The 26,189-nt window shown below is 35.0% G+C and overlaps 6 protein-coding genes across 6 annotated transcripts; 5 read left to right on the forward strand and 1 right to left on the reverse strand.

Annotated features, from left to right (window-relative positions):
* Positions 1 to 1,762: 1,762 nt before the first annotated feature.
* Positions 1,763 to 2,338, forward strand: LOC131023470 (uncharacterized). Its single transcript, XM_057953012.1, has one exon. The coding sequence runs from the start codon at positions 1,763 to 1,765 to the stop codon at positions 2,336 to 2,338; it is 576 nt and encodes a 191-aa protein (XP_057808995.1).
* A 7,148-nt stretch (positions 2,339 to 9,486) lies between these two features.
* On the forward strand, positions 9,487 to 10,241 carry LOC131021821 (uncharacterized). Its single transcript, XM_057951112.1, has one exon. The coding sequence runs from the start codon at positions 9,555 to 9,557 to the stop codon at positions 10,110 to 10,112; it is 558 nt and encodes a 185-aa protein (XP_057807095.1). The 5' UTR covers positions 9,487 to 9,554; the 3' UTR covers positions 10,113 to 10,241.
* Positions 10,242 to 13,332: 3,091 nt separating this feature from the next.
* Positions 13,333 to 16,460, forward strand: LOC131021822 (uncharacterized). The gene is made up of 2 exons (XM_057951113.1): positions 13,333 to 16,109; positions 16,194 to 16,460. Exons 1-2 carry the CDS (start codon positions 13,540 to 13,542, stop codon positions 16,360 to 16,362), a joined length of 2,739 nt encoding a protein of 912 aa, XP_057807096.1. The 5' UTR covers positions 13,333 to 13,539; the 3' UTR covers positions 16,363 to 16,460.
* A 1,422-nt stretch (positions 16,461 to 17,882) lies between these two features.
* On the forward strand, positions 17,883 to 18,601 carry LOC131023471 (uncharacterized). Its single transcript, XM_057953013.1, has 3 exons — positions 17,883 to 18,053; positions 18,142 to 18,249; positions 18,328 to 18,601. The coding sequence occupies exons 1-3, from the start codon at positions 17,883 to 17,885 to the stop codon at positions 18,499 to 18,501; spliced, it is 453 nt and encodes a 150-aa protein (XP_057808996.1). The 3' UTR covers positions 18,502 to 18,601.
* Positions 18,602 to 22,311: 3,710 nt separating this feature from the next.
* LOC131023472 (uncharacterized) lies at positions 22,312 to 22,872 on the forward strand. The gene has a single exon (XM_057953014.1). The coding sequence runs from the start codon at positions 22,312 to 22,314 to the stop codon at positions 22,870 to 22,872; it is 561 nt and encodes a 186-aa protein (XP_057808997.1).
* A 616-nt stretch (positions 22,873 to 23,488) lies between these two features.
* On the reverse strand, positions 23,489 to 25,938 carry LOC131021824 (annexin D2-like). The gene is made up of 5 exons (XM_057951114.1): positions 25,574 to 25,938; positions 24,944 to 25,089; positions 24,520 to 24,738; positions 24,078 to 24,290; positions 23,489 to 23,925 (listed from the first exon to the last, which is right to left on the reverse strand). The coding sequence occupies exons 1-5, from the start codon at positions 25,794 to 25,796 to the stop codon at positions 23,629 to 23,631; spliced, it is 1,098 nt and encodes a 365-aa protein (XP_057807097.1). The 5' UTR covers positions 25,797 to 25,938; the 3' UTR covers positions 23,489 to 23,628.
* Between the last annotated feature and the right edge of the window lie 251 nt (positions 25,939 to 26,189).

Here is a 26,189-nt window from a genome sequence, read left to right on the forward strand (position 1 = left end):
TTTATCGCAAGATGTCCAAATTCTGAGCTACAGTAGTAGGTGTTTAATATAGATTGGCAATACATATGATTGAGTATCAAAGATTATATGACCAAATTGATTTTAAATTGTTCAATTCATTGAAAGTATATGATTGAGTATTAAAGATTATATGGCCTATTTATGAGCACATTCAAAAATATTACTCTTTAACGTTCACAACAAGTGATTTTCTTTTGCTGTCCACAATATTTTATGACATACATTTATATTTTTATTTCATTCACACAATATTTATAACAAGCTCATCCATCTCACAAATCATTTATTAATTACATAACAAATCAACTTTGGTTGGACCTTATTTTCACTTTGTACACATATCTCTCTCAATATGTTCTTAAAATATGTGTCCTTTCATCCACACACCACACTTATTGTGGATGGAGAGAGTATTTTAATAATAATTTATTTCAAACATAATCAATTTCAGTTAGATTTATTAACCACAATTAGGAACTAACATTTCGTGGGTAGATGGGCGGATGAAGTATTTTCATTATAATTTATTGAAAGTATTAACTATATTGATCAACAGCCAACTAAAAATAGAAAATAAAAAATCGTAATTCATAATTAAGATGAAGTGAGTCCTAATTATAGTTAGGGCTGTAAATGAACAGAGCTACTTGCAAGCTATTCGAGATTCGGCTCGAAAAAAGCTCGTTCGGAGCTCGGTTCGATAATAAACGAGCCGAGCTCGAGCCTAATTTCGAGCTCGAAATTTTTATCGAGCCAAGCTCGAGCCTGACAGTGCTCGGCTCGTTGAGCTCGCGAACATGTTCGAATTCGATTGTTCGCGAGCTTGTTCACGAACCTTCAGTCGAGCCTTCAATCGAGCTAGTACACGAGCTTTAAACGAGTCGAACTCGAACTCGTGTAACATATTAATTAAGAAAATTTTCTCAAATTTATAACAAATTCGAGCTTGAACACCATATATACAAACATCTAACGAGCCGAGCTCGAGCTCAAGCTCGAATTCGATATTATCGAGCATCACCCGGACCGAACTCGAACCGAGCCCGAGCTTAGTAAGTGGATGACGAGCCGAGCTCGATCATCAAGATAAAAGCTCGAATCGAGGCTCGAGCCGAGCTCGAGCCTAGTAGTATTTGGCTCGGCTCGGCTCGTTTACAGCCCTAATTATTTTATGTGAAGGAAAGAACCAATATCTTGAATGAACAAATTTAAGTTTAAAAATTTATGATTCTCGATGTATAGTGGCATTGGATCTATTTTCTATTTTATTTCATAGGTTTATCGGCAATTCAGTATAAAGTAAAATTGAAGCAATATAGTATGATTGCAAGTGGAAATTCAAAGCTGCTTGCATACCAATATGCAGTAAGCATGTATATATATTATGGAATTAAGTGATTGGCGACCCTATCACTACTTAATTAGGCATTCAACTTGTTGACAATAGGGTCGTTTTGGGGGAATTTGGAACCTCTCAAGAATCTCAAGAGCTCAAACTATAAAAAACATCAATAAAATCTATCAATCAAAGGAAACGAAGATTTAGTACTCGACTTATTGTCCACTACCACAAGTGTTAGATACCATATAAAAATCAGATTGAGATTTAAGGCAAATCTAACTTAGTAACTAGTGGAGCTTCCTCGATAAAGTAGGAAAGTAAACCTCTCCTCCAACTATATATATTTATGTTCTACCACACAGAGCTTCTCACACCCAACTATCTCTCTCTCTCTCAAAAATGGATTCTCAAACTGTCTCTTCCTCTTTCAGTCTTGAGCTGAGAATAGTAAAGGCAAGAAACGTTTTTGTGAAAACATGTAGACAAGTTTTTGTGAGATGCTATATCTCTACAGCAAGCAACCAAAGAATAAGATTAGATAGCCAAGAAATCTCATCAGATTCCAACATGACTTGGAATCAAACATTTTCACTAAACTGCTCTGGCACTCCTGAAACCATGAGATCCCTCAAGCAAGGAACCATTGTTTTCGAGCTCCGGAGCAGAAGTGCAGCGACTTTGATATCAAGAATGAGTGGCTCAAAACTGGTGGCAAGGGCTGAGATGCCATGGAAAGATGTCGTTGGCGTGCCGGTCCACGAGAAGTGGGTCGTCATGACTGCAAAAAACAGCTACGTGTATAATGATGAAGTGAAGCCCCCGGGTATACAGATAGCCACCAAAGTTGAAGAAATTGCAGAGCTGAAGACAACAAAGGCGTATAATTGCGGTTGCATGGATTGTGGATGCAATTATTGCGTAGATTATGACTTCTTTGCATTAGGAGCTGCTTTAGCATATACAGAAGCGTTTTAGAGACATAGAATAGAGATTAGGATTAGTTTTTATATATGGTTCGACCATTTTTTTAGTGTAGCAGCAAAATCTTCCTAGATTTTACAAAAATATACTTGTTTCACTTGTATTTATGGACACGTTGTTTGATTCACGACACATAGTAATATTTTTTTTCGTATGTATCACGTGTATATTAATAGCACTGCGCAATATATACAAAACAACAAACGAAAGCGACAATTATGACTAGCTAATAGTCCGTGTTGAAGGTCATATATTTATTTCGGAAAAATGCAAGTTGAAGGACGTAGTATATCTCATTGAAATTGGGTTTCTTACCATTAGCAAAGTTTTGTTTCACATCTTTATCATAATAAATTTAAATAAAGCTTCAAATCAATAAATAGTAATTAACTATCACTAGAGAATCCTCAGGTACAAGAAATACGCTTATAGATGACTGTTTTTAGTCGTCATTTATATCCTCCGCAAATCGTCAAGTATAGTGATATCATGTGTGGTCTCTAGTATAGATGACGGTTAGTAACCATCATGTATACTTTTTTTTTTAATGATTATACATATATACTTGACGGTTTAAAATCATCAAGTATTATATAATACATGAAACTCATAATATTTTTTGATGTTTTCTGACCGTCATGTATAATATAAAACATGATGGTTCTTGATATTATATTCAACACTTTGTAATCGTCATGTATGTAGGCTTTCATGATGTTTATATATATATAGTTGATACATTTCAATTGTCATCTTTGGACGAAAATTCGTCATATTTAGATATGATATATGACGATTAAAGAACCGTCATCTATGTTATTTCATAATTTAAAGTATTATTTTTTATTTTACTATTATTTTTATTTTAAATTTATAAATATCATTAAATTGTATAAAATAAAAAAATTTACACATATTGAAAATGTCATGGCAATAAATTGTATAAATAATATCAATCATTCAACGTCCACAAATAAGATTCATTATATTACAACATCTCCAATATCCAATTTAAGACTTGGATGGACCACCAATCGAAATCTCATACCAAAACTGCCTCAAAAAAATAATATAAAGTCATAATTCTCAAGAAAATACAACATTTGCTTGGTTTGGCTCCAAAGACTTCATAGGCATAAGTTGTTCTCAGACAACATGTATGAGCGCTTGGTTTGGTTGGTTTGGTTGATCAGTCCCATAACAAGTGTCCTAATTTAATTCATCACAAGAATTAAGGTGGGTATGATTAATTTAAAGAGTAAAAAAATAAAAAGTGATGGAGTCCACTTTTATTTTGTGAGAGAAATTAATAGAATTAAAGTGAAGATAATTAAAAGATACAAAAAAAAAAGTGGTGGTCTTGTTTTAGAAAGATGACACTTGTTGTGGGATAACTCAAAAAGGAAAGTAAAATACTTATTATGGGACGGGGAGAGTATTACATAAAAAATTATAGAGAATTCAATATAAAAAGTATAGGGGTAACATGAGATATACCCTTTTCGAAAGATAAAACCTAAAAAATACCCACTATTTACAAAACAATAATTATATCCATTTAGAACATTTTTACCCTTATGTTTCGTGCATTGCTCGACACTGAAGTGTCGAGCATCATTATCCAGTGCTGAAGTGTCGAGTGTTGAGTTTGTCGAGCATCGAGTCTCGAGCAATAGTTCAATTTGAACTATTGCTCGACACCTCGAGCATCGAGCATTGCGTGTCGTCGAGCACTGAACCTAATTCAAATTTCAGACGAAGCAGAGGCGGACGAGCAGCGCAGTGAGGTGAGGCGGAAGAGCAGTGGCGAGGTGAGGCAAGGAGAGCCATGACAGAGGCGAGGTGAGGCGTGGCGAGGTGGAGGAAGAGCCGACAGATCTGGAGAGAGAGAGATAGAGAGAGTCGAGCTTGTTGAGCAACTGTTCTTGTTCTTAGGGCTGGGGAAATATGCTGAAAACTCGGTATACCGGTCATACCGTACCGAAAAATACCGTAAAATATCAAATTTAAGGTATACCGAATTTTTCGGTAAGGTATGATACCGTACCGAAGATTTACGGTAAAGTAAATGTATGAATTTTTCAGATACCGGGGTATACCGGCATATACCGATACCGAGGTATATACCGAAAAAATCAATAAATACCGTATTAAAGGTATATATCGGAATAAGGTATGATACCTTATTAACGGTATACCGGTATTAAGGTATAATACCTTATTCTGATATACTGCAATTATCGGTATATACCGGTATATCGAAAATCGCAGTATATACCGTATCAAAATCTATAGTTTTAAAATATATAATATATATTTTTATGTTTATATTTTTAAAAATATTGATAAATTTTATAAAATGATGTATTATATGAATATATACAAGTACATGAATTTACAAATATCATCAAATGATACAAAAATAAACAAAATATAGTTCATATAGTTATGATATAATATTCAACTTATAAATATAATCAAATGATAAAAAAAATAAACAAAATATAATACATGAATTTGTAACATAGCTATGATATAATATTCACCTTATGTGAGTTATATAGTTATATTTTATAGTATATAACTAAGGTTATTGTTCTACAATAAATTACATCTAAGTTATAACATCTATATTTACATGAATATATATATATACAAGTATGAGAATATAAATATTATCGATACAAAAATGAACATGGTATAATATATAGGTTATACAATTTAATATATATAATTGAATTATAGTATTGTTTATTGATATTATAGGCTTATAGCATAGTTATAATATAAAATTCACCTTATTTAAGTTATAGTATTGTTAATGTTGTTATATTGTAGACTTGTGAAATTGCTGAGACGGGAACAAATTTCATACTTTATTTATTTTATTGTGTTTGAATTTTATTGTTGACATTATATTTGTTATTTGTTTGATGTTGTTTATTAGGTAAGCAGGTTTAAAACAAAATTATCGATATTATCGTACAGAAATTTATCAATTTCAATATACCGTGTAAGGTATATATATACCGAAACATGATACTGTATACCGAAACTATGGTATACCAAAATACAGTACGGTATACAGAAACAAAGGTACGGTAAAGGTATGCGATTTTTTCATACCGTAATTTAAGGTATACTGTAGGTAAATGTAAGGTAAATGTATGAAATTTCTTCATACCGGAGGTAAAGGTAAGGTATAAGGTATGGACAATTTATTAAGGTATACCGTACCGTCCCACCCCTAGTTGTTCTATATCGCTCGACTTGCAAACTTTGCTCGACATGTATGACTTGTCGAGCAATTGTCGTTGTTCTACATCGCTAGACTTACAAACGTTGCTCGGCATGCTCGATAAGTCAAGCATGTCGAGCAACTGTTCTAAATGCTTAATACTCGACATGTTTGACTCCAAGTGGTCAAATATGTCGAGTATTTGTTCATATCCCACCTATGCTCGACATGCTTGACTTGTCGAGCATGCCGACCGAAGTTCGCGATTCGAGCAACGTAGAACAAACACACAAATCTTCAAAATATATCAATTGCAATTCAAAAATGTTGTTCATAAACCATAAAAATAGTTTTAATAACAATAACTACTGTATAGAAGACCACAATATACCTTTCAAACCACCAGATTGAGTACGAATTGAAGAAACCTAAGTTTTCTAGGTTTTGAAGATAAATATTTTGTGAAGTTTTAATTTGTGTTTGATTTTCAATTTGCAGAGGCGGGAGGCCATGGTGGAAGCACGGTGCAGCTGGGCGGAGGGGGAAATCGGCGGTGCAGCTGGGCGAAGGGAGGAATCGGTGGAAAGAGAGAAAAGGAAGGGGTTGCGATTTGGGAGAGGGGAAGGGTGCTTGTTTGGGAATTCTCTTTTCTGTAAGGGTATAAGTGTCAAGTTTTTCAAAAAATGGGTATTATTTGTGTGGGTATTTTTTTGTTTTTATCTTTGAGAATGGGTATTCTCCACCATTAACTCAAAAGTATATACTCCCTCCGTTCACGAAATGAGTACCCATATTTCATTTTTCGTCCGTCCACGAAATAAGTACCCATTTCCCTTTTTGGCAAGTGTATCCCACACATCTCTTTAATTAATACACTAAAAAAGTGGGACCCTTAAACTATTCACACTACACTTCATACATTTCTTAAAACCCGTGCCGTCCACAAATAGGTACTCATTTCGTGGACGGAGGGAGTATGTATTAATGTATGTTTATAAAGAACTCTACATTAAATTCAAATTTTAATTTGCTGAGTTCACTACAAAAAAATATCCTACAAATTTTTTTAATTCAAACCTATTACTCTATTAAATAAAGAAAATTAAACGAAAACAAAAAAAGTTACATTACATAATACTGAGAATTTGATTGTAGAAAAAAAGAATTCAAAATAATTTTTCATTTAATAAATATAAAAATACATTATATATATATATATATATATATATATACTATTTTTAAAAAAAAATTCAATGGGACCCACTACCCCACGAACCTATATGGCTCTATCACTACATGCAGAAATATATAAAATTAATGAAGAAGAGATAATAAAATTGAATAAATGAGCATATATAACACATGCAAAATCACAATATGACTGGCAATCACTTATATGTGTTATATTTATTTATTCAATATGATCATAGGGAGAGGTTCAAATAAGAACCACTAATAAAATAAGAACGGAGAACCATTTTAAGCCATTCGATCATCAAGATCTACGGTGGATGCATCATCTTGGTGGATGGATGCAGGTGCTGGGTTCGAATCCTGAAGGGAGCAAAAAAATTATTTTTTTCGGATGCATTAAATTTAATAGCGGATGCATTAATTTGTATAGCAGATGCAGTAATTTTATTGGTTCTTATGTTCTCACGATAATTGTGGTTCTCACTATAACCGCACCCTATGATCATATCTCCTTTATAATTTTATATAGTTATGCATATTCTCCCTAGATTTTATCCCTTAAAAATGTATTTTGTTCTCTATATAAATTATATCTTGATGGCCTACTTCAAATATTGTATTTTGTAATGACATTTCATTCGACTTATAATGCACAAATAAATGTGCCCCTTTTTTGTTCTTTCCTTATGAAAACTGATTTATAATGGATATATATAAATATTGAGACGAGTCCCAACATTCCACCTTAACTTCCCTTATGCTATCTACATGATATTATGACATTAGCATTTGCATTCCATGCAATGCACGTGAAATATTATTTTTATATTTTTACAACATAATAATAATGATTGATATAATAATCAATTGTTCAACGTCCACAAATAAGATTCATTATCTTACAACATCTCCAATATCCAATTTAAGACTTGGATGGACCACCAATCGAAATCTCACACTAAAATTGCCTCAAGAGAACAATGTAAAGCCATAATTCTCAAGAAAATACTCCCACATTTGCTTGGTTTGGTTCCACGAACTTTATAGCTAGGCAATAAGTTGTTCTTATCAAATTTTAAATCAAATATTTAATATAAAATATTAAATACAATCTTTAAATAAATACAACTTTTACATTTTAAATCAAATATTTACATAAAATATATCAAATTAAAGCTATAATCGTGATTTTTAATTAGACATGCATATTTAATATTTTGTAATTAGTTGAATTTTACAATCTTAGAAAGAAATAAAACAAAAAAAAGAAGATGAAATAAAGGAAATAAAAAGAAAAAATATAGATTACTAATAAATATTCAATTTTAATATTTTATTATAACTACAAAATTAACATTAGAAAAGTTGCCATGTTAATATATTATAGATTTTGACGTTGTAATTACTCTTATGTATGTGTATAGTAGTGATATTACATTTGACAAGTATTAGTGTATACTACAGTGTAGATATTGCATGAAACCGAAACACAATATAGATTAAAAAATTGATTAGCGCCGCTTACCACACTATACATATTTATCTTTTTTTGTTGATACGTAATGACTAATTAAATCAGCTATCGAGGTGACTGCGTACGTGTAGTCTGTATTTACTCCTTTGTACTCATCCCTTATTCATGAACCTCACATGCTCTCATTTTCTTCTATTTGTTTATTGCATTATTCTTTCTTTATTTCATTCTTGTGAGCACTTTTGCAGCATTTTATTGGCTCTCTCTCTCTCTCTCTCACACACACCCACACAGAGTTGACCCCAGCCTTTCCATCCCATCTTCTGAGCTTAGTGTTTCAAGATTGAAGATCTCGTGGGTTTTACGAATTTTGATTTTATATCTTTACAATAATTAATTCTTGTTAGTTGTTTTACAGTTAGATCTGGGATAGTGATGGTCAATTTCTGCAGCATATTTTATATTTTTCGTCTCAATAGTAGATTGGCTCTTCTAATTAAATTAAATACGTACCCAGAGTCAGAAATACATAGTACGTATTTTCTTAATTCAAATCAAGAGTGCTGTAGATTGCCGGATCAAATCAATAATTTATTTGCATGGTTCTCTTTCGTTCTTAAAAAGCGAAAACTTAATTGCTGTTAATACTATTTATCTCATTTATGGAACATTCAGTTTGATGAAATGCTTCGTGTTTACAGCAATACTCGCAAGCTACAAACATACTGGATATAAATTGACCATTTCAAATATTAAATGACCAAATAGATTTAAAATTGTTGTATGTCAATATAATATGAGATGGGCAAGAAGATTCAGTTTTTATTTCTAATTTTATAGATTTAATGGTAATCCATGATTAAGTAAAATCGGAGCATATAATTTACAATGAAACTTCGGAGCTGGCTAGCTACAAAAGCGGCTTTCGCAGTGATTGGAAAGCCTTAAAAGTGCTTTAGCATTCACTTGTTCACAAAAAGGATCGTTTTTGGAAGATTTGGAATTGGAACCTCTCAAGAATCTCAAGAGCTCAAAGTATAAAAAAATTCAATAAAATCTATCAATAGGATTTAGTTTTTGACTTATTGTCCACTACCAAAAGTGTTGGATACCATATAAAATTAGATTGAGAATTCGAGCTAATCTATAACTTAGTTGATCATAGTGGAGCGGCCTCCATTAAAGTAGGAAAATAAATAAACCACAATTGGCCTCCTCAACTATATATACCTATGTTCTACCATTAGAGCTTCTCATCACTCCCAATCCCAACCATCTTTCTCTCTCTCTCAAAAAAAAACAAAATGGATTCTCAAACTGTCTCTTCCTCTTTCAGTCTTGAGCTGAGAATAGTAAGGGCAAGAAACGTTTTTGTGAAAACATGTAGACAAGTTTTTGTGAGATGCTATATCTCTACAGCAAGCAACAAAAGAATAAGAATAGACAGCCAAGAAATCTCATCAGATTCCAACATGACTTGGAATCAAACATTTTCACTAAACTGCTCTGGCACTCCCGAAACCATGAGATCCCTCAAGCAAGGAACCATTGTTTTCGAGCTCCGGAGCAGAAGTGCAGCGACTTTGATATCAAGAATGAGTGGCTCAAAACTGGTGGCAAGGGCTGAGATGCCATGGAAAGATGTCGTTGGCGTGCCGGTCCACGAGAAGTGGGTCGTCATGACTGCAAAAAACAGCTACGTGTATAATGATGAAGTGAAGCCCCCGGGTATACAGATAGCCACCAAAGTTGAAGAAATTGCAGAGCTGAAGACAACAAAGGCGTATAATTGCGGTTGCATGGATTGTGGATGCAATTATTGCGTAGATTATGATTTCTTTGCATTAGGAGCTGCTCTATAGCATATGCAGAAGCTTTTTAGAGACATGGAATAGAGATTAGGGTTAGTTCTTATATGATATATATATGTAATACAGATTAGGAAAATTTTCCCAATTTTAACAAAAATATACTTGTTCCACTTATACATATATAGCAATACGTCATATGCTTATATATTAAATAGCTAGAAAATGAAATGCGACAATTATAACGAATTGTCAAATATTTAGTTTGGAAAATCTGAAAGGGTACCGATCGATCGAATATATCATTGAAAATTTTCTTTCACATGGTTGTGAATAAGAAAATAAGTGTACCGCTGATGTTGAATTCCTACTAAGATTAACATGGAGACACACACATACTTGGGCGTACGTTTTCGTGGATATTGACTAATTAGATTAACATGTGTACGTAATTTGACTTGCATTTAATTAGTTCTATGCAATAATTTTATCTTTTTTCCCACTTCAGATGATGTACAAGTACTCCTTGGGTTGCACAATACTGGTAAGTGTGTTATACTAACTTATAAGTGTAGAAAGAGACTCATTTTTATTAGGGGTGAGCAAACAATCCGAAACTGAATAACCGAATCGATTCAAATCAAAATTTTAAAATATGGTTTGGTTTTTTCGGTTCGATTTTTTCCATAAAATTTCGGTTTTTCGGTTCGGTTCGGTTCGGATTTTTTAAAACCGAACAATACCGAATTGAAAAACAGAATTATATTTATAATGTATATATATACACATATATATAATATAATATTTTAATTATAATTTTATAATATCTAACTTCTACTATTTTTAAAATTTTCATAGCTTTTTTTTTCGATTTTTATGGAATTTTCAGTAAAAAAAAAAATCGGTTTTGTTCGGTTTCTTTCGGTTTGGTTTGGTTTTTCGGTTCGATTTTAATTATAAAAATTTTGGTTAATTCGGTTCGATTCAGTTTTTTTTTTTCAAACCGAACAAAAATATGATTTGGTTTGATTTTAGCAAAAATCGAACCATATAACCGAATACACACCCCTAATTTTTATTATAGTGTTATGACAATGAAATAAAAATAAAATAAGAGATTTATAATTAATTAATTGGTAAAGTTGTGAACTATGTTGCACAGGTGCGAGGGAGCGGGTGCGGGAGCGATACAATTCGGGTGCGGGGATACGGATTTTCAAAAATTATAAGGTGCGATTCGTGAAGGATACGTCTGTTATATTTATATATATTTTATTATATATGTGACCAATCAAATTGAAAAAAGAAAAGAACATTTATAAAGTAAATATGCATTGCAAATATAAGTCAAAATAAAAGTTTCAATAATGAAGTTCTTCAAAAATTGCAAAAGAGCCCAAAAATAATGAAAAAAAATTGCATTGCAAATATAAGTAAAAGTAAAAATTCCAATAAATTGCATGTAAAAGTTTCAAATTGCATGCAAATATAACTCAAAAATTACAAAAGAGCCCAAAAATAATTGAAAAAATTGCAGAAGAGCCCAAAACGCACCCTCTTCGTGGGTGCGCGCACCCGATTCGCGAATCCCTTTTATTTTTTTTTGGAGGATTCGCCACCTAGCGAATCCCGTGCGAATCCCACGTGAATCGCACCCTCACCCTCACCCTGCGCTTATCCGATACTGCATTGTGCTATTTTTTGAAGAATCCGTGCATCATAGGTTGTGAATATAAGTTGATAAAACGAGCATTAAAAATAATAAGTTTGTGGCATGGCAATCTACTGTATAAAAATAGAAAATATATATTCTTATGTGATGTGCCAAAATGACAAAAATTACACTCTCGCAACACAAATAAAGTAATTTTTAAACCAATTTATTTTTTCATTACCTAAAATTTGAGTATTACATCCCTCCTCTAAGTTTATAATTAAACCCCGATTTATTTTTTCATTATCTTATACGTAACAATTAGTTTACAAAAATAATCTTAGTATAATTTGTAATTATTTTATATACTTATGTGGCTCGCGATTCTTTCTCTAACTCACGAATCGATCTATATCTAGCTTTTTGATAACTTAGAAGCTCTTGAGACAATGCATTTTATAAGCTCTTAAAATTTTCTATAAGCTGTTGAAATTTATAAACTCTCACTACACTACAAAAAAACGCGTTTTTACCGGCGAAAACTACCGACGGCAATTTTGCCGTCGGTAGCTAACGGCGGCACGGCGGCGGCAGTCCAGGCGACCCGAACTTTCGAATTTACCGGCCATCTACCGACGGCAAATTCCCCGCCGTTATCTAGCGGCGGCGACGCCGCCGTTAATATTAAAATACGCATTAAATAATTTATTTTATAGAATTAACGACGGTAAAGTTGCCGCCGCTAGCTAGCGGCGGCATTTGCCGTCGGTAACCGTTTAAATATAGGGCAGCGGGTTCCTTCTTTTTTCAGTTTCTGCGCCGCACACACACACGAAAATCCACCCCCCCCTCCCCTGCCTGCTGCTGCTTCGCCGCCGCCGCCGACCGCCGCCGCCGCCCGCCGCCGCCCTAGCAGGTATCTCTCTCTCTCTCTCTCTCTCTCTCTAGATCTATATATATATATATATATATATATATATATCTCATTAATTTTAATTATATATATATAATTATATAATTTTCACTTATATTATTTATTGTAGTTCGACGACCTCGTTTCACCGCCTTCTTCACGACACCCACCGGAAACCACCACCGTACGCTCTCTTATTTATTTATTTATTTAATTATGAATTTATTTATGTATTTAATTATATATTAATTAAATAGATTTATTTGTTATATATAGTTAATTAATTTATAATTGATTTTGTTTATAACTAAATTATATGAAGCATGATTAATTTTAAATTATATTAATCTATTTAATATATGTTGTTAGTTTAATTTTAAATTATGAAGCATGATTAATTTTAAATTATGAAGCATGATTAATTTTAAATTATATTAATTTTAATCAATTAGTTTAAGAATTGTTTGTTAGAATAATTTATATATGTTGGATAATTTTGTTAAATTAAATGTTATGTGCTAGGTGTTTATGAAATGTTATATTATTATATATATATATATATATATATATATATATATATATTGTGGGATAGATTTAATCAATTTCTTAAGGATCTTCTCCCTTTGGGATAGAAATTGATTATTTCTTAAGGATCTTCTCCCTACAAATGATTGTTTTTAATTTAATTACCATGATTTTTATTGCTTTTATTTGTATTGTATTATTGCTTCGACATTGGGGGGCCGGGTAGACCTAGTATAGGCTTAGTAAATTAGGACCACTATGGTCACTATAGTTGCTGGTAGAGTCGAGCACTTGGTAGTTAGGATAGTGGGGTTATGCTGTCGAAATTTTGTTAGATTTCAAGTAATTTATTATATTTTATTTGTTTTTTTCAATTAGAATTTGCAAGAATGAGTGATAATCGTACGTGGATGTACGCGAGATACAATGATCGTACCGCATTTGAAACGGGGCTTGAGTTTTTCCTTGAGTGGGCGTTCAATCAAACGGCGTACACAGATGGACAAGGTAACATTAGGTGCCCGTGTAAGAAGTGCAAGAATCAAGCGTATTTAGATGTACCTACGGTCAGAGAACATGTTAGTAGGCGTGGATTTGTCCTGAATTACAAAGTTTGGGTTTGTCACGGGGAAGCACCGCTGTCTATGCCGAGAGAACATGCTATAATGAATGAGGATGATGGATTATACAATAACTACGAAAGGATGGTGCATGATCATGCTGGACCTAGTAATTATCAAGATCCTCCAAATCTGGAGCAGCCGCCCAATAATGACGCTCAACAGATTTATAACATGTTGGATGCAGCGGATACTCCATTGTACGCAGGATGTGACACGTACACACAATTAAGTTGGATGACTCAATTCATGAGCATAAAGACTGAAAGCCACATGTCAGAGAGGACTTACAATCAGATGTCTTCGATGATGAAAGCTGCTTTACCAGAGGGTAACAACTGTCCAGAAGACTTCTATAGTACGAAAAGAAATCTACGTGGTTTGGGTTTGCCAGTAGAGAAGATCGATTGCTGTGTTAATAACTGCATGTTGTATTGGGGGGAAACTAGTGAGCTACATAGTTGTATGTTCTGTGACCAATCACGATATAAGGACAGCTTGCGTGCATCTGGGAGTCGCAGAAAGAAACAAGTGCCCGCCAAACAGATGCACTATTTTCCCTTGACGCCCCGATTGCAGAGATTGTTTGCATCTCCTGCAACTGCTGAACATATGCGGTGGCATGCGACCTCCACAGACGATGGGATAATGCGCCACCCGGCCGACTCTCCGGCATGGAAACATTTGAATTCAGTCTTTCCTGGATTCGCCGATGAGATCAGAAATGTGAGATTGGGCCTCTCTACAGATGGTTTTGCCCCATTTGCACAATCAGGGCGTCAATATTCTTCTTGGCCAGTTATTGTCACGCCGTATAACCTGCCTCCGTGGTTGTGCATGAAAGAACAATTCATGTTCCTCACAGTCCTCGTGCCTGGCCCATCAAACCCAAAGATGAAGTTGGACGTATTCTTACAGCCATTGATACACGAGTTAAAATCTCTGTGGGAGGTTGGTGTGAACACTTACGACATATCGTTGAAGCAAAATTTCCAGATGCGAGCAGCTCTGATATGGACTATCAGTGATTTTCCAGCGTACGCTATGTTGTCTGGGTGGGGTACAGCTGGGAAATTGGCATGTCCACATTGCATGGAGAATACAGAAGCATTCACTTTGCCGATGAGTGGAAAACAATCGTGGTTTGATAATCATCGGAAGTTCTTACCTCCTAACCATGTGTTTAGGAGAAACAAAACTTCATTCTTAAGGAATAAGACATGCAATGTTGGTCCACCAGAACAAAGATCAGGAATACAAATCTTGAATCAAATCGAGGGGTTAGGCTTCGTGAAGGTTACCGAAGACTTCGATGGCAGGAACGCTCAACTCGCCAAATATCAAGATGTAGGGTGGAAAAAGAAAAGCATATTTTGGGATCTACCCTATTGGAGACATCTTTTGATTCGACATAATCTGGATGTCATGCACATTGAGAAAAATGTGTTTGATAACGTGTTTAATACTGTCCTGAATGTGAAGGGGAAGACAAAAGATACAGAAAAATCTAGAGAAGAATTGAACACCTTCTGCAAGCGGAAAGAGTTGAAGAAAGTGGATGGAACTCGAGGGTATCCGAAAGCATGTTATACGCTTGACAGAGAAGAGAAGAAGATCTTACTTCAATGGATCAAGAGTCTTAAGTTTCCCGATGGGTACGTGTCAAATATTAGTAGATGCGTTGACATGAACGCCCTGAAGATGCACAACATGAAAAGTCACGACTGTCACGTGTTCATGCAAATCCTTCTGCCTGTTGCATTTAAAGAACTTCTTCCTAAGAATGTTTGGGAGGCAATTACAGAGTTAAGTTTCTTCTTCAGAGAATTAACATCCCGCAACGTGGCCATATATGACATGAGAATACTGAGTGAGAAGATAGCTGTTACTCTTTGCAAACTTGAGCGTATCTTCCCTCCTAGTTTATTTGATTCAATGGAGCACCTACCAGTTCATTTGGCAGATGAGGCACGATTGGCTGGTCCAGTGCAATATCGGTGGATGTATCCTTTTGAAAGATATTTGAGGACATTAAAAAATCATATAAAAAACAAAGCCAAGGTTGAGGCGTCCATCGCCAATGCATACTTACTTGCAGAAATGTCAACCTTCTCTTCGTTTTACTTTGAAGATCAAATATCTACAAAGTGGACAACTTTGCCTCGCAATATTGAGATGCCCGTTGCTGAAAATGATGATCCTCTTTGTCTCGCCATATTCAAACCTATTGGGCGTTCACTTGGCCGAGGGACGAAGAGATACATGGATGAGCGCGAATGGCTTGCTGCACACATGTATATTTTGAGCAATTGTGCAGAGGTTGCAGAGACATATAGCAAGTGAGTATTCTCGTTCAATTTACGTATAAGAAGTGTTCATCATATATAGGTGTTAACATATTTATTTGATTCTTTGTATCCAAGGATCTTCGAGGAGGAAAAACGATATGCAAATCCTTACATGACTGATGCAGAGTTTGAAGTCGCGTTTCACAACGAGTTTATTGTGTGGTTTAACCATTACGTAAGAGACGATAAATTTATGTTAAATATACATTTACTTACTCTAAAATTGGCTAGCAAACTTAAATGATATTTGTGTGAAACAGGTTTGTCGTCCTTGTAACGACGAGTTGAACCCTTATATTAGGTCGCTTGCAGCTGGACCATTAAGGGAGATTGAAACATACTCCGGCTATTTCGTGAATGGTTACAGGTTTCACACAACTGATCATGATAGAGAGAGTGCGACTGTGAACAGTGGCGTTTGCATAAAAGGCTCGGTCTATGGTAGTGATAGAGATGTGCTAGACTTTTATGGGCGTCTGCAAGAGGTTTGCGTGCTGGAGTATCCGGGGTATCCAATTAAGCAGACAGTCTTGTTCAACTGTGAATGGTTTGACTTGTCGGCTCAGGGAACTTCTATTGATACAGACTTCAAGTTAGTTTCACTGAACCACACACGAAGATATAAGAAGTATGATCCCTTTGTTTTGGCGAGTCAAGTAGTTCAAGTGTTTTACTGTCCCTATCCCAGTACGAACCAATCAAAGAAAAATTGGTGGTCAGCATGCAAAGTCAACGCAAGATCAAAGGTTGAAGTGTCTACTGCAGCATCTACATCAACATTAGATCAACCATTTCAAGAAGAAGTGGTTACTATTATGCCTACTCACACAAGTGTAGGCATTGAACAACCACTTCTCCTTCATCCCCTCGGTGGAGTCGTTGAGATTGAAGATGACGATGAAGCAGAAGACGATGATTCCCCGTTGACATCTAACGATAGTGATGATGATAGTAGTGATGCTTATGAATAAATGTAAATGCACAGATGCCCGTTGAATTTGATTGCAAATTTGTTATGTTTGTTAGTTACTGTTAATGTTATGTTTCGCTATATATTTGTTAATTTAATTGTATGCAACAGGCATCATGTCTACCTCTCGAGGTTTCTTGGGATTTGGGAGGCGATCTGGCGTTAATGCGCCAGAAGCTACAGCAGATACATCTGATGGGTCTGGGACGCATATTTCTGGGACTCCCGAGACTCCCCAGGCTTCTAGTAGTTCACGGGCTAGAAGGCCTAGGGGCCCTACAGCTGCCGCTATCAGAGAGAGAGAGGTTAAGGCACCTGATGGGAGGACGGTATTTCAGAGGCATCCTACGACTGGGTAAATATTTTAGTTAAAATTACTGTTTCTCGTACACCATGATTAAGTGACAAAATTACTTGTACACAGTGTTTTGTTGGAGCCCACTGGCCTGTCCAAAGCTTGCACGAGCACATTTAAGATGTTTGAAAACCCAGGCGGGTACACATGGAAGTTGACGCCCCCGGCGATGAAGGATAAATTTTTTGATGAATTACAGGTACAATTAAATTTATAATACATATAAATATATCATATTAAATTGTTAAAATGTTTGATATTAAATTAATTCTCTTTCTTTCAACAGAAAGAGTTTATGTGGCAGCCCGATGATGAGCGTGACGTGAGGAAAATGTGGGAGACAAAAGCCCGCAAAAGGTACTCCGACATGATGAGCGACTACAAGACAGATCTCAAGCAGTGTATCCGCCAAGGGAGAGAGATGTCTAGGCCCGTCTGGATGACTCCCGATTTTTGGACTGGACTCCAGGATTACTGGCAGCGTCCCGAGGTTGAGGCTGTTTCAGATCGAGCACGTGCCAACCGGATGTCCGAGCCCGATGGGGAGGGTACAGGGATCAGTAGGCACGTGGGCGGGTCCCAGTCGACTCGTATCCTGCAGCAGTATATGGTATGTAATTAACAAATAATTAAGTATATAAATTAAATTAATATATTGACTAATATAACTTATTTATCTTATATAAATGCATCTACAGAGCTTGGATCCTGGTACTCCCCAGGATGCACCGAACTATGCCACCTTCCTCCGCCTCCACACGTACACCGACGGAAGTTATACGTCGGAGAGAGATGCTAGAATTGACGTAAGTGTTTAAGTTTATTCAAATATTTAGTGAATGTATTTATTTTCTAACAATTATGCATTGTTATGTATGTATTAGGCCGAGGTTCATCGACTGGCCGCTGCCACAGGACGACAGGAGCGGCTAGACGAGGTGTATTTGGAGGTGGTGCAAATTGATAGGTCACGGATCTACGGCGTCGAGAGTGCCGGGCAGAGTCAGGCTAGTAGGGGGTCTATCCGCAGCACGGGCAGTTCTGCGGTGTCTCAGTAGCTTTATGAGACACGGATCTCCACGCTGGAGGAGCAATTGGCGGCAGAGCAAGCACAACGCCAACAGATGGAGGACCGCATGGCGGCAGAGCAAGCACAACGCCAACAGATAGAGGACCACATGGCTCAATTGGAGGCGTTTATGAGGATGTATAATGCTCAGCCACCTCCACGGCCTGATGCCGATGATGATGATAATGATGCTTAGAATTATTAAAACTATATATTTATGTTTTCAAACAAAATTACATTTGCACTTTCTTTTCAAATTTATGTTTTATTGAACTATATATTTCAAGTGCTTTAATTATTAAAACTATATATGTTTTATATATTTAAGGCAATGATGATGATGATTGCATTTAACATAAACAAATAAATTCAAATCACATTATAATAACCAAATTAAAACACTTTTGGTGTATTAATGTTAAAAAAAAAAATTAATTAATTAATTAATTATTAAATATTAATTAAATATTTTACCGACGATAAAAATAAGGACCGAAACGAACTCGCTCACTAATTAACAACATATTTCAGGTATTATCTCCACATATTCAAAGATTATAATTATATGAGTGAGTATATAGCATTTAAATGAATTAATAGATGTAGATATATCAATAATACGAGTGTTCTGTACTGGTGATCACTCGAAAAGAATTTCAAAGTTAAGCGTGCTTGACACAGAGCACAAGCAAGATGGGTGACCCACTGGGAAGTCGGGTCGCCGACTGGGAAGTTCGTCTAAAGTATGCAATACCGTATAAATACGGAAATAAATTGTGGATATACAATATACAATAAAATAAATAAATAAATAAATAAATAAAATAAAATAAAATAAAAAAATAAAATAAAAAACATTACCGTGGGCAAAACGCCGTCGGTAGTTACCGACGGCAATTTGCCCTCGGTAACTACACGGCCATCCTCCGGCATGACCCACCGGCCGGCGTAGCTTGTTACCGACGGCATTTCGCCGCCGCTATTTACCGGCGGTAATCGCCGTCGCTAGTTTTCCGGCAAGGTCAGCCGGACTCCGGTGGCTCTCTACCGACGGCAAAATAGCCCTCGGTAACTAGCGGCGGTGTATGCCGCCGCTAATTCTCCGGCTAGGCTCCGCCGTTTAACGGCGACAATTCCGGCGGCATCGCCGCCGTTAACTGCCGACGGCGGATGTTCGCCGCCGTTATTGTCGGTGCCGACGAACCTTTTAGCGGCGGGAGCTTGCCGCCGTTATCGCCGCCGGTAACACTATTTACCGGCGGCCGTCTTTTGTTACCGACGGCATTTAGCCGTCGGTAATCAACGCTTTTTTTGTAGTGCTACAACAAAATGTTCTAATAATACTTATAAATGTCACTAAATAAGATAGTGACATCATGAGATGGATAGTAATTAACTAATTATTATGTATATCACAAAAATAAAAGCATGTCACAAAGTTTTGTGACATTTGAGGGTATAGGCTGTATAGCTAATTTTGTGACATGTAAATATATGGTTATTTTTGTGAAATGTAAAAATGTAATTATTTTTTAAAATAATACATTTATGATGAGCTCTTAGAATTAATTTTTTTAATTAATAATTAAAGTAATATAATAAAATTTGTGTATGTGTCAGTAATAAAAAAAAAATATGATATAACTTTAGATGTAGCAAAGTTAGTTATGATGCCACAATTTTATTTTATTTTTTTAAATATAACAAATTTAATTACTTATATATATATTTATTAAAAATATATATATATATATAGATATATGTGTGGATCGACGTAGCTAAACTTTTAATTTATTATGCTTAAAAATATAATAAATTGTGTGACACATCTTTTAACTGTTCAATAATTTTGTTGCAGACAAGCTTCAACATTATCTTAATAATTCTTTTGTTGCATACACATGATGAATATTAATACTACAGTAGTCCCCCTATTGGTTGGCGAATGCATGTGGTGTGTGTAATTTGCAACATTATTTACTCTAGTTTGTAGTCATCCCTTAATTATTCATGAATCTCACATGTTGATTTTCTTGTATTTGTTTATTGCTTTCTTCTTTTCTTTATTTCATTATGATGAACTCAGATTACCACTTGGCCAGCATTTTATTGGCTCTCTCTCTCTTAGTTGATTCTAACTTTTCTTCTGAGCCTAGTGTTTCAAGATTGAGATCTTTTATATATATGTTTTGCAATAATTCGCTGAGCCTAGTGTTTTAAGATTGAGATCTCGTGGCTTTTATGAATTCTAATTTTATATGTTTGCAATAATTCTTTTTAGTTGTTTAGTTTAGAGTTAGATCTAAGTGATAATAGTCATTTCATAGCATATACCTTTTTAATCTCAATCGTAAGAGGTAGTATTTCCTCCAAAAGTAACTTGTTTTCTATTTTAATCTATCTCGCTATTTGTGGCCCAATTCATAAAAGATACTTAATAATTAACTCTTGAACATATATGAGTTTTGTCATTTTTTTTATTTAATTTACACTTTTTCTTTGATCTTCGAACTGAAAATAAGTGAATCATTTTTAGGCGGACTGATGTAGATTGCCAAATCAAACATTTTGGCTATCTTTCTAATTAATAACTTCTTCAAAAGAGAAGACATATATGTTCGGTGCTATAATATTTTCTTCCAAATACCTTTTTACACTGTTAGGTTCAATACGAATTTTAATAAAAGTTAAATGGATATTTTATTTAATGGAAAAAAAGTCCCACCATATTGATGAGTGGTTGAATTGAATTATAAGAATTGAGTATGTATCCTAGAGTGATTTAATTTTTTAATAAATAAGAAATAGTCGTGAGGTTAAATTATAAGAGTTGAATACTGAATAAGACAATTATCTCACACTTTTCAAGAAGAGAGTATTACACTTTTCATGAATACTGAATAAGACAATTATCTCACACTTATCATATGTGGAGGGGATTATTAATTATCATAGGCAATTAATTTAGTTTAAATTATAAATTATATCCGAGTCTCAAATTTTTCCTAAACTAGATGAAGAGGTGGTCTCCTGTGAAACTGGTTTTATGGTTACCATCTGGTCACCCGGTGAAATGATCTGGCCGTTCAGGCGGCTATATGATCTAGCCACCGGTTAGAGGAACTCTTGACCGATACCTCTTAAATCGTTCTTTTTTTTAGTTTCCTTATATGTTTTTGATCGATAGCTGTCAAATCGATCAATTATATATGATTTTTTCACAAAAAATCAAGCAAAGTCATCAATATCAAAGGGTAAGATAGGTTATTCACTTTAATTTGGACATAAAATGCTTAAGTTTATGAAGTAGAGTATTTTTCACATAAGGAATAGAGCATTTTCACCTATTAACACAACAAAAGGAAATTCCGAGCTGGCTACACACTACAAAAAAAAAAATTCCACTAGTGAATAGGCTTGGTAGCTATTATGTGTGTCATAAAAATTAGTTACATTTGATGATGTAGCTAATCACTAATAGTTACACTTTCAAACACAACTTATTTTTATGACAAGAATATTAGCTATCAAATTTTATGTCACTGATAGTTTTTGAATTATTGTCCACTACCAAAAGTGCTGGATACCATATAAAAATTAGATTGAGAATTCGAGCAAATCTATAATAACTTAGTTGATCATTATAGATGACTAGTGGATCAGCGGCCTCCATTAAAGTAGGAAAATAAATAAACCACACTTGGCCTCCTCAACTATATATACCTATGTTCTACCATTAGAGCTTCTCATCACTCCCAATCCCAACCATCTCTCTCTCTCTCTCAAAAAAAAAAACAAAATGGATTCTCAAACTGTCTCTTCCTCTTTCAGTCTTGAGCTGAGAATAGTAAAGGCAAGAAACGTTTTTGTGAAAGCATGTAGAGAAGTTTTTGTGAGATGCTATATCTCTACAGCAAGCAACAAAAGAATAAGATTAGATAGCCAAGAAATCTCATCAGATTCCAACATGACTTGGAATCAAACATTTTCACTAAACTGCTCTGGCACTCCCGAAACCATGAGATCCCTCAAGCAAGGAACCATTGTTTTCGAGCTCCGGAGCAGAAGTGCGGCGACTTTGATATCAAGAATGAGTGGCTCAAAACTGGTGGCAAGGGCTGAGATGCCATGGAAAGATGTCGTTGGCGTGCCGGTCCACGACAAGTGGATCGTCATGACTGCAAAAAACAGCTACGTGTATAATGATGAAGTGAAGCCCCCGGGTATACAGATAGCCACCAAAGTTGAAGAAATTGCAGAGCTGAAGAGATCAAAGCCGTATAATTGCGGTTGCATGGATTGTGGATGCAATTATTGTGTAGATTATGAATTTTTTGCATTAGGAGCTGCTTTAGCATAGAAGCTCTTTTGAGACATATAATCAAGATTAGTTGTTAGTTCTTATATATATGTAATAGAGAATAGGAAAATTTTCCCAATTTTTGCAAAAATATACTTGTTTCACTTACATATATAACCACCAAAACAATTTATTTTCACTAAAATTGAGTTGTGATTCGAATTCCATTGTCTTCTTTTATTTTTATATTTGTGCTTGATGTTTTTGGAATATTTTCCAAAATGATGATCATATTGATTCCTTTGATGCCTGTTTCAGTTTTGTCGTTGTGGCTGGGATTCGAGTTCCTGGGGCAAATCTTTTTTTTTTCTTTTTTTTTTTCCGTGCCGTTAGTAAATCTGTTTAATGTCTCTTTCTAGATCTGATATCTCTTGTACCTTTGATCTTGTAAATGTTGTTGGTTTTGTTGTGAATGTTACTTTTAGAAGAAGATAGACCCCATTTTTTCCCTTGATTATCAAACTGTGATAAATAAATACCCCCAACTCTGTCTCGTTTGGGGAAATAGCAGCAACAGAGAGTTGTTTGTTTTAGTGTAAGAGAAAATGGTGATGTTGAAGCCTTACCAATTCAATTCAAACTTCACCTTAATGTAAAACAAAACCACCAACATAAATAGAATAAAACAACCAAAACCATATATAATTCAGTTCAAAACCTCCAGATACATAAACAGACCATCACGTCTTCAAACAAGTTTCTCAACTCAAGTTTAAGCCAGAACAAACACACACATCACACACTCACTTACACGCTTCAAGCTTCCTCTTTTCCAACCAACGCGACCAAGACTTTCTTGTAGTCTCCAGAGGTGTCTCCAGCTATCGCCTGTTCCAGGGGAATGCTGTTACGTTTAAGGTATTCTTCTTTGATCCGCTGCAGGTTAACCTCAGCTTGAGTAACCACAACGCGAGTTAGAGCATTCTCGTCCGTGCCAGTCCCCTTTATAGCAAGGCGGAGTACTTTCTCAAAGTATCTCTCGGGACAGGTCAAACATTTGATCGTTGCTCTGAGGAACCTCAAGTACTCATCATTAGGGTCAGATTTCAAATCCTGCAAAATTTTCATATTCAGACATATCAGTGTCAAGAGGTTAGTATTTTGATGTTTTAACTTGGAAATGAGGCGCAGAGCAACGAGAACAGAGAGGCGTGTGGCCATGATAGATAATTAGACATAACAAATTATGTAAAATACATATATACCTTAGTGATAGCATTTCCAAACTGATCATTGTAGTGGTTAAGTGTTGCATTGAGCTGTGCTTTGCTCCTTGTTGTCAGAATCCGTATTATCTCCTCATCACCGTATGTCTTTCCAGATATCTTCTCGTGTAGTATCTTAGCCTCCGATTTTGCCAATGTCATGTTCGTCTCATCTCCCTCATATCGAAAGGCACTCACAAGAGGAACCAGAAGCTGTTTGGCATTCATGAAAACACAAAATCACATTTCTCAGAGAATGAACTTTTAGAATCAGATTAGTTCTTTTCAACCCTTTCCTCTTGTGTATTCAAATTTGTTTGGCAGTCGAAAATCCATATCCACAAAAGCCAAATTCAACTATTGAAGAACAAACACAACTTAGGCCATGAATGCACCAAAAATTAGGAATTTATGTGTTATGACATAGGAATTTGTTTCTTACTTTCCGGAAATCGCCACTAGTGTGATGTGCAACATCTTCTTCGAGAGATTTCTTGTAAAGGAGATGATATGTCTCCCTGACTTTAAACAGATGATATGAAGGCCTGGTGCAACCAATTTCCATGAGCACGAAATTGCTTGCAGTAAGCATTTTCGTAGCCTCGTTAGCTAGTCGTGCATCTCGTTCAGCTGGATCCACTGTCCACACAACTAGTGCGCGCTGCGTAAGCAGACATTAAATAATTCCATGATATAAGTAAAACCAACTCAGATCATCCATAAAATGGAAAGATAGAACAGAAAAAAAATCAACCAACACAGTAATAAGGTCTAAGTGCCTTGATCATTTGAATCAAGAGAAACACATGTTGAATAACAAAGCCAATAAATAAGTGTTGTTTGAATAAAAACAAACAAGTACTAACCAGAAAATCACCAGAAAGTTCCTTCTCCAAGCCTTTAAGAAGATCTTCTCCATAAGCTGCAGCATATGCTTCGTGAATCAACCTTCTCTGTGCTGCATTCCTGTGCGCTAGAATCTTCACTATCGTCTCCTCGTCTGTCCCCAATCCTGAAAATAAATCCTCTCGATTTAAATTTTAGACCACCTTCTTTGATCCTTTCTATCTCCAAGATTGCACCATTAAGCCCTAATTTCATTTTAACTAACATGAATTCCAATGTAGACATCACCTAAAATTAAATAAATTAGCCTTCCATCTTCAGACTATTAGCATTCTCTCTGTAACAATGCAATAAAACTTTTGAGCTTTTCTAGATAATGCTCATAATTCTGGAGCAATCACATTCTAAAATGATTATTACCTATTCAAAGAGGATCAAACAAACACCTGATCCACAATTCAGACAGTCTTGCATATTTCCAAAATTAAGCCCAGAAAATTTTGGGTTTCGGTTACTTACGATCACGATCACGATCTTAGAGAATTTTGCTCAAATATAATGGCATTCGCACAATTAATGATAGAATCATTCAGCAGCAGAAGAGTTAGTAGAGATCTAATCAAGAGCAGAAGAAGAGATTTTGTAGATACCAACAAAAGCTTTTCTGAGCTGCTCAGCATCCTCTTCCGGAGCGGGAACATTTACGGGTACTTTGAGAGTTGCCATTGCGCTCTTTCTCTCTCTCTCTCTCTCTCTAACAGAAGAAGAAGAAGAAGATATTGCAGTAGGTGAGACGAAATGGCGAAATTTATAAAGCTGAAAGTAAGAGCATGTAGTTGGCGTTATTATGGGAAAAAGATAGCAAAAGCTCATTCAATGCACGACACTGACAGAGATGCAAACGTGATTCTCATTCTCTGTTACAATCTCGTTTCATATTTTAAATCGAATACATCTTCTTTTGATCTCGTATTAGTTGATCTAGATTGCCTATATTTGTATTGTAGATCATCCTATTCTACTTCTTACATGTTACATCTCATTGATTTAATCTATATTTCTTTTTAGTCGCACCATTTGATTTTATTTATTTTGTTTTTCATTAATCACTATTAAATATATCATCACTAAATGGATATATTTTTTAATGATAATTTATTTTAATTAAAATATATAATTTTTCATTCTATTTTTTAAAAATGTGTTAAATTATTTAAATGAAATTATAATAATAATTCAATTTTGAACTTCATTATATACTAAATA

The sequence above is a fragment of the Salvia miltiorrhiza genome, chromosome 4 (genome assembly GCF_028751815.1).
Source record: "Salvia miltiorrhiza cultivar Shanhuang (shh) chromosome 4, IMPLAD_Smil_shh, whole genome shotgun sequence".
NCBI lineage: Eukaryota > Viridiplantae > Streptophyta > Magnoliopsida > Lamiales > Lamiaceae > Salvia > Salvia miltiorrhiza.

Coding starts and splice junctions, on each gene's coding strand:
- LOC131023470 (XM_057953012.1), top strand. CDS start 1,763: ATGGATTCTCAAACTGTCTCTTCCTCTTTCAGTCTTGAGCTGAGAATA.
- LOC131023471 (XM_057953013.1), top strand. CDS start 17,883: ATGACTCCCGATTTTTGGACTGGACTCCAGGATTACTGGCAGCGTCCC. Junction 18,054..18,141: donor GTATCCTGCAGCAGTATATG/GTATGTAATTAA, acceptor ATGCATCTACAG/AGCTTGGATCCTGGTACTCC. Junction 18,250..18,327: donor AGAGAGATGCTAGAATTGAC/GTAAGTGTTTAA, acceptor TGTATGTATTAG/GCCGAGGTTCATCGACTGGC.
- LOC131021822 (XM_057951113.1), top strand. CDS start 13,540: ATGAGTGATAATCGTACGTGGATGTACGCGAGATACAATGATCGTACC. Junction 16,110..16,193: donor GTTGCAGAGACATATAGCAA/GTGAGTATTCTC, acceptor TTTGTATCCAAG/GATCTTCGAGGAGGAAAAAC.
- LOC131021824 (XM_057951114.1), bottom strand. CDS start 25,796: ATGAGCTTTTGCTATCTTTTTCCCATAATAACGCCAACTACATGCTCT. Junction 25,090..25,573: donor GCTCAGAAAAGCTTTTGTTG/GTATCTACAAAA, acceptor ATTTATTTTCAG/GATTGGGGACAGACGAGGAG. Junction 24,291..24,519: donor CTAGTGGCGATTTCCGGAAA/GTAAGAAACAAA, acceptor AATGCCAAACAG/CTTCTGGTTCCTCTTGTGAG.
- LOC131021821 (XM_057951112.1), top strand. CDS start 9,555: ATGGATTCTCAAACTGTCTCTTCCTCTTTCAGTCTTGAGCTGAGAATA.
- LOC131023472 (XM_057953014.1), top strand. CDS start 22,312: ATGGATTCTCAAACTGTCTCTTCCTCTTTCAGTCTTGAGCTGAGAATA.